Here is an 8,316-nt window from a genome sequence, read left to right as displayed (position 1 = left end):
GAAAGAGTGGGTCCAGCTTGTGGACTGCACTGGCCGTCTGCCTTCCCACCATTGCACTTTGTGTGTTATGCATATCTCTCGACATCATCATCGTTTGTCCTGTCTGTTCAGTGAAGAAAACTTAACAATCCAGTGCTAAAAATACATTCATAGAGCTTGTTTTCACGTTTATTACCCTCCATTGTTGCAATTCTTTTTCAATAGTTTTTGCTGTAAAAATTCTAGTCTCTGTTTACAAAACGTATTGCTTTAAAAGAGTTGTTCACAATAGCATAGCTGAAGTGATGGGGAGGGAGGAAAGCTGTGAGGGCCTGGGACGCAGAGTTTGGGGCGTGGGCAGGGCTGACTGCGCGTGCGGAGCACCTAAAATGTGGCCTGTCCAGATGGGGTGGGCTGCAAATGTAAAATGCCCATCAAATGTTGAAGGCTTAGTACAAAATAAATAATAGAAAAGATGCCATTAAAAAAAGAAAGGTGTTCTGCCCTGGCCGATGTAGTTCAGTTGGTTGGAGCATCATCCCATATACCAAAAAGTCACAGGTTGGACTCCCAGTCAAGGCACAAACTATGTTGTGGGTTCGATCCCCTGTAAGGTGCCTACATGAGGCAGCCGATTAATGTTTCTCTCCCTTCCTCTCTCTCTTAAATCAATAAGAACATGTCCTCAGTGAGGATTAAAAAAATTATTTTTAAAGTTGTTTTGTTTAGAAAGTAGACCTGTTCCCTTTATTACAAATTTAGAATCGTAAGTCCTTGATGAAAACAAGGGCAGACATCTCCCTCCCACTGCTCAACCTGCGCACCATGTTCTGAGTTTCATTTCCCAGGCGCAGCGCCTCCCGTCTGGTTTCCCTGGATCCGGCCTCTGCCCCACCAACCCTGCTCCCACCACGCTCGCTGCCATCACCACAATAACTCTCTTTAGTGAGTTGCCAGGAGCTTGACATACAAAATCTCACTTGATTCTCTAAAAAGAAAGAAAATATTTTTACAACAGAATGTAAAGCTCAGAGAGATTAAATTGCTTGGTTAGGGCTGCCTGCCTGCAGAGGGGCAGGGCCAGAATTCAAACCCGGCCCTGTGACTCTAAACCCGTCACTCCGTGCTCTCGAAGCCCCGACAGGCTGTGTGCTCCCAGCTTGCTCTTCCAGGCTCGTCTCTCGTTAGATGTGCTGCCGTTGCATCGGATCTGGCCACGTTTCGTTCCATGAGACCTTTTCTGTACTGTTGTTGTTTGAATTTCCTTTGCTCGATGACAGATTAGCCTTGGCAAGAATAGGCCACTGTCCCAAGAAAGAAAATCTGAATACCACGGTGGTTAATCTAAAACATTATACCCATCGTTAAAAGGTCTTTCTCTTTTTTTGGTAAATTCCCAATTCTGATAGTGTGAGTTCCAACCTTTTCCCATGTGAAAAACTAGTAAAAATGGCTACATGTTTTCACTTAATGATACTACAAGGACCATTCGATTTTAGCAGCGCTACTGCCTTGCAGGTAAAAAATGGAAACAAAATGCTTTTTTAAAAAATGATTATTATATTTTTCATTTCTTTTACTTCTCAAGCTTTATCAACATGTTGCTTAGAAACACTATCTGTATTTATATTTTTATATCCACTTGGCAGCACAAATTTCCAACTAAATCACACCTAGTTCATGCAGTATCCTAGCTCACGAAACAACACTATGTTAATATTAGCAATGCTCTCTGAATTATTCCCCTTCCTACCGAATGTGTCGCTTAACCCCAGCCCTTTTTAGCATCAACTGCTACTTTTGGATTAAATAGATCAGTAGAAACTTTCTAATGATTTTGTCATTTAAAAATGTTTGTTAGCTGTGTCTTTTAAACCATGCCACTACTTTTTTTTAAGTTTCTTCAGATGGCGGTACTGAATCCTGTGCCTTAGTGGATGACAACGGCAGCGAGGAGGACTACAGCTATGAAGACCTCTGTCAGGCCAACCCCAGATACCTGCAGCCAGGCGGGGAGCAGCTGGCCATCAACGAGGTACTGGGATCCCACATGTGACCAGTGGTGGACACTGATACCAGGGCCAGCATCGCTTCAGACTTCGCTCTCTGATTATTTATTGCATGTTCTAAAACCTAGAACTTTGACTAGACAAACAGTTTCTGGCATTTTCAAGGACAATTTATGTAATGAAGTTCCTCCCTTTTTGTGATAAGAGCAGTAGTCATTAGCTTAGGCAGCCGTTCATTCTGACTAACTCGCCCTTTATCATAACTCTCACAGCCGATCTAAGAGGTTGCAGTTACCGTCCATATTGTAATAAACACTCTGAAAGTAAGAGGCTAAATTACTTGCTGGTAAATGGCAGAGCTGGCATGAGCCACATATTTCTCACTGTGAATCTGGTATTCTTTCTACCAGCCTGCATCTTTAGCCTTTTTCACAGCAGTCTTTCTCGAAGGCACCGCTAGCTTTGGAGTTCTTGACACCTCAGTGAGGAGGCTCTGAGGGTGCCCCAGGAGCCAAGCGGATGTTGTTGTCTGCCCCTGCACTGGACTCACATGAGCTACGTCTGTTCTTTACTTTTATTATGAACTGTAGACTATCTAGAGATCATTCTGTGTTCTCTTTGGTTGCAGTAAACTAGAAAGTGTTTTCAAATTGTGAGTGAAGTGTGAAGGCTGAGTTCTGGGTGACGCTGAGGGTCTTGCAGCTAAGCCCCCTGCGTGACCTTCAGAGGCCCCGCTCGGCAGCATCTTGCTTGGCAGCTCAGAAAGCATTTCTCCGTGTATATTCGAGATATTCAGGTTTGTTAGTTAACCGACCTACAGATAAGTGAGCTATTTATACTTTTTTTTTTTTTAAAGTGGATTTGGGCTTTAAGGTCATGTGAGAGAGACTCACCTAAATTCTCTTTTCCCTACTATGTTTTTCTTCATTCATTTTGTGTAACAGTCAGTCAGTACTGACCCAAAGCCATTGGCGTATACAAATGAGAACTAGGAGATGTGCATCTCACCCTGAGACGCCACACAGACCACTGCCCGCCCATTCTGCTCTCCTGACTTTCGCACTAAGCACGCCTGTGTGTCTCCATTTCAGCTGATCAGCGATGGCAGTGTGGTCTGTGCAGAAGCCCTGTGGGACCACGTGACCATGGATGACCAGGAACTGGGCTTCAAGGCAGGAGATGTCATCCAGGTTCTGGAAGCCTCTAACAAGGACTGGTGGTGGGGCCGGAGTGAGGAGAAGGAAGCCTGGTTCCCAGCAAGCTTTGTCAGGGTAGGTATTGGCCCTCTCACCCCTCACACCTGTCTCTGGGGAGCGGCAGGTAGAATGGTTCAGGCCAAACTCACTCTTTGTACAGATTCAGTTTGTTATAACTGTTTCAGTCAAACCTAGAAATTCAACTGGGTCAAAGGAAAACTTTTAACCAAGGTAACTAGTTGTTTGGCACTGCTGCTGTGTTTTGAGCCACTGACGCCATGCGGCTCTGCCAAGTACATAAGTCAGGCGAGGGTCAGGTTGCCTTCCCGAGGAAGCAGAAGCCATGGGGGCCCCTGTCTGTTGCGGTGCCACCTCTCCCACCCCCCCCCCCCCCACCCCTGTGTGTGCACTGCAGTTGCGTGTCAATCAGGAAGAGCTGTCGGAGAATTCCAGCAGCACGCAGGGTGAGGAGCAGCAGGAGGATGCTGGCACGACCCGCCACAAACACTCTGAGAGCAAGCAGCAGATGCGGACCAACGTCATCCAGGAGATCATGAACACTGAGCGGGTGTACATCAAGCACCTCAAGGATATCTGTGAGGTAGGGCGCCAGACATGCGGCCTCACTGAGGTTTCACATGACTATGATATGCCCACCTGGCTCTCTTCTGTTCCCAGTCACACCCTCCTATGCACATATTTTTTAAAGCCCTCATTCCACCTCACCTCCTCCTATACCTCTGGCTCCTGCACACACTGCTCACTCATTACATTTGCGTCTACCTCGGTGAGCCTCAGTGGTGAGCATCATGGCCATCCACCAGGCTGTTGCAGTCAGGTCTCTCTCGGGCCCTCGGCCACTGTCTCTTTCAGCGCCGAACCCTGAGCCTATTCAGAGCAAGAGCCTGTCAGTGAAGGCAACACCTGTCAGTGAACCCCACTTAACTTGACCAAGATTCAAAGGTTTGGTGGTGTACAGCCCACTGCCTCTAACACTGTCTCACAGGCGAGATTCTGAGTCATTTAGATGTAGAAAAAGAACAAAACACTAGTGATAGCCAAAGCTATATTCCACAGCATCATGATAGTTATGCTGTGTGATGCATTTTATTCCTCCCGTGGCATTTTAGTTTTTGTGGGTTTTGTGTGAGCATTATACCAGACTGTCCTGCTGCGAGTGCTGACCTCTCCACTCTCAATTCGGCTGGAACGTTCAGCCCTGAAGACAAGCTGAAGTGAGACAGCCGCACATTTGTAACTGGATTAACTGGCCAGATGCAGATATACCAATGTTTTGTGTGTTTGTGCCGTCTTGTTCAGTAGGAATATCTGGCTAAGGGAGTTTCTTTAAAGTGGCATTCTATGAAGATGAAAGTAATTGCTAATAATTATTGAGCATTGACTATGTGCCACCCCTCTCTACCTGGGTTAACTCATTTTACTCTTACAACACTCTCACTATGTCTTAGCCCGTGTACAGGTGAGGAAACTGGGGTGTGGAAAAATTGAGTGGTGGGGTTGGGATTTAAACCAGGCAGTCTGCCCAGAGCCTGTACCCTGAACCTTTACATTGTCTTTCTGTTAAAATTCATACCAAATAGTCCAGGGTGGATTTTACCATAGAGTCAGTCTAGTCTGTAATTACCTGATGTTAATGTGGGAATAATTATTACATATATGTATGGCCTTTCCTCACTAACTCCTACCGAAGCCATAGTACAAACAGGGCGCATAATTAGTAGTTTCTAACAAGTCTTCTTGGTTGTGAAATAGAATCAGCAATCGGAGAATGATTATCTGAAGAGTTTAGAAAAAATATAACAAGGCCAATTTCTGAGCTAGTATTTGAAACTGAGCAACTTGTTTCATGAATATAGAAACTGGATATGGCTTCTTGTATGATAAATCCAACCACACACATCTTTTCTCTTTCCTTTTGTTTTTAAAACATGGCACATTGTAGCCACGGAAGTAGGATTCTCCTAACAGAGACCCATAGATGTGAAAGTAATTTCTCTAATTAAAATCTGCTCCAAGACAATGGCTTTGGATGCAAAATACTGTATTATTCAGAGAAATAAATTCTATGAATTTCCAAATTCATTTTTAAAAGCATATGTTCCCTTTTGCAGGGCTATATTCGACAGTGTCGCAAGCACACGGGAATGTTCACTGTTGCACAGCTAGCCACCATTTTTGGAAACATAGAAGATATTTATAAATTCCAAAGAAAGTTCCTGAAAGACCTTGAGAAACAGTACAATAAAGATGAGCCTCATTTAAGTGAAATAGGATCCTGCTTTCTTCAACATGTATGTCACCTGTTACTTCTTTATTAATAACATCTGGTTAAATAATTTTGCAATGATTCTTCATTAAAAATAGGAGTCCTTTTTGTTTCTTTGTTTGCTAGATTAATTGCCCATAGAATGGAGATGTCACTTGTAAAGTAAGTTGATTAGTTTATATGGTTAACCTTTAGCTAAATATACTAAGTCCATTTTTTTTAATCTTCCCCCTTTTATGCAGTTTGGAGTAATTTTTAATAAGACCTATTAATTGTCTATTATATGTTAAGCACTGTTTTCAGGATCTTCTCATATTAGCTCCTATACTGCTGTGAGGTAGGTATATTATTGTCCTCATTTTACAGATGAGGAATCTGAAGCCCATAGGGTAACTGACCTAGGGTCACACATTAGTAAGTGGCAGATGGGAAGACAGACTGAGGCCTGTGGCTCTGGGACCCAGGCCTGTAACCAGTGTAAATGCGCAGGCCAGTCTTGTGATGATGGCAGGAGCTGATCATGTAGCTGATGACTGACTGCCACTATTTAATACCAAAAAATTCCAAAGGAAGATTCTATTCCCAGCCAAAATGGCCAGGGCCCAATAATAGTAATAGCAACAGCAGTGACAACCACCACCACCACCTTCTTGCAGCACAGGCTGGTCCGGGGCCAGTAGCTTCATAGAGGTAGTGGTGTGGAGCAGATACCCGAGGTGGTTGCTTTCAAATAGCTGAAAATAATGCTGTGGGGATAATGCACGTGGGAAGGTCGAGCCCATGAGAGCACTGGGCCTGTATGGGACTTTGTAAAACACCTGTTTGGCCAGAGTAGAAGGTCCATGGAGGTTAAGAGAAGCTTCTGAGTCACCGAAGGGCAGGCTGCAGAGGCAGTAGCACCGGAGCGGGAAGAAGCCTCAGTGGGTGGATCTTGCATGGAGACAGGAGAGTTCAGCTAAGGACCACAGGGGTTGCTGCTTCTGGGCCTGGGCAAGGTGATGGCAGGAAACACAAAGACAGACTCATTGAGGACAAACTGACAAGACTGGCCATAGGTAACAAAGAAAAGCAGCAGTCAGAACCATGCGCAGGGTTTTGAGTCTGAAAGAACGAACAGGTGGGTTAGGAAAGCCTGCCCTGTAGGGCAGCAGGAGTTTGGTTGTGGGTGTTGCGATTGAGCACGCCTGTGTATAAACGTTGGAGTGGAGATGGCCGGGAAGGAACCTGCTCTGGGCAGGTCAATGTTTGTGACCGTGAAGCCTGGCAGTGGTGAGGAGACACCTGGAGTGGGGAGCAGAGCCCAAGAACCGAGCCAGCAAGCCTGCTCTTGGGAGTGTGCAGGGAGAGAAGGTGGAGGGCACTCTGCAGAGTCCAGGGGAAGGGCAGGCATGATGGAGAAGCCGGCAGGATGGCTGCAGCCTGGAAGTGACCCAGGGAGAAAGGAAGTGAGCAAAGGGCTTGCCTTAGAGGTGGGTGGGCAACGTGCGTGGGAGCCAAGTGGGGGAATATCACAATGAGAAGACGGTAGCTTTGAATCCTCACCTCTTGGTCAAGGAGTTTAAAGGGAAAGTAAAGAGGACGAGGAGGGAGCGAGTTGGGCATAAGAACAGCACCTTCTTCTCTTAGATCAGAGCTGGGGTGAGGAGGGTGACAGTAGAGGGCGCTGTGCTCGGGGGAAGCCCAGTGCACCTATGACTCACCCTTTCCGGGTCTGTGGGAGGCTTCCCGGAAGGGGACCAGGGTTCTGAGTCCTAGAACAGCCTCTCCCTGCACCCCCAAGAAATAAGAACCCTCTGAAGAGTCTGCAAATGGCCTCTTACCACAGAGAAGATTTTGGCTTCTTGCCCAGGTGGGAAAAACGTTGCCGAAGGACTTGGGGCACCTCTCCCTCCTCCCAGGGACGCCCCCTCCCACAGGATTGTCCTTGTCTCAGCCCACAGCCCCCATAGCTTGATGACGCTGTGCTTTCCCCTTCCCAGCAAGAGGGCTTCGCTATCTATTCCGAGTACTGTAACAACCACCCGGGGGCCTGCACGGAGCTGTCCGGCCTGATGAAGCAGAGCAGGTACCGGCACTTCTTCGAGGCCTGCCGCCTGCTGCAGCAGATGATCGACATCGCCATTGATGGCTTCCTGCTCACACCCGTGCAGAAGATCTGCAAGTACCCCCTGCAGCTGGCCGAGCTGCTCAAGTACACCACGCAGGAGCACAGGTGAGAGGCCACCGGGCAACGCCTGTCTCTCCACCATGTGCTGAGGCCTTCAGCTCTCCTGCGCTTCCCAGGATGGCAGGGACAGAGGGCTCAGATGTCAGGCTTGTCACTTCCGTTATTTCTAAAATAGGGTTATTGAGGCTCCAAAATATCCATTCCTAGAGATATTAAAAAATAGCCCTGTCTGGTGTGGCTTAGTTAGTCGAGCACTGTCCCTTACACCAAAAGGTCACCAGTTCAAGTCACAGGCAGGGTACATGCCCAGGTTGCAGGCTAAGTCTCCAGTAGGGTGTGTGCAGGAGGTAGCTAATCGATGTTTCTCTCTCTGTCTTTCCCTCTCCCTTCATCTCTCTCTCTCTGAAATGAGTAAAAACATTTTTTTTAAAAAAAACATATATATGGTTTATGGTTTTAACAGTCTGCCAAAAAAAATAATAATAAATTATTTGGGCCCTGGCTGGGTAGTTCAGTTGGTTAGAACATCGTCCGGATATGCCAGGGTTGCAGGTTCAATCCTCAGTCAGGACACATACAAGAATCAACCAATGAATGTATAAATCAGTAGAACAACAGATCGATGTTTCTCTCTTTCCCCCTCCTCTCCTCTCCTCCTCCTCTCCTCCCCTCCTCCTC

The 8,316-nt window shown here is 46.5% G+C and overlaps 1 protein-coding gene across 4 annotated transcripts in view; it reads left to right on the top strand.

Annotated features, from left to right (window-relative positions):
• SPATA13 (spermatogenesis associated 13) overlaps window positions 1–8,316 on the top strand; it is a 90,470-nt gene that overhangs the window by 69,440 nt on the left and 12,714 nt on the right. For all 4 annotated transcript variants that reach the window (XM_006753685.2, XM_015564369.1, XM_006753687.2 and 1 more), the window contains 5 exons: window positions 1,878–2,014; window positions 3,080–3,259; window positions 3,600–3,785; window positions 5,317–5,496; window positions 7,451–7,683. In XM_006753685.2, the coding sequence (XP_006753748.1) occupies window positions 1,878–2,014; window positions 3,080–3,259; window positions 3,600–3,785; window positions 5,317–5,496; window positions 7,451–7,683 (916 nt within the window). The remainder of the gene's footprint in view (window positions 1–1,877; window positions 2,015–3,079; window positions 3,260–3,599; window positions 3,786–5,316; window positions 5,497–7,450; window positions 7,684–8,316) is intronic.

The sequence above is a fragment of the Myotis davidii genome, unplaced genomic scaffold, assembly GCF_000327345.1.
Source record: "Myotis davidii unplaced genomic scaffold, ASM32734v1 scaffold1031, whole genome shotgun sequence".
Lineage (NCBI taxonomy): Eukaryota > Metazoa > Chordata > Mammalia > Chiroptera > Vespertilionidae > Myotis > Myotis davidii.
The sequence above is the reverse complement of the archived record's forward strand: the minus strand, read 5'-3'. Positions and strand labels throughout refer to the sequence as shown.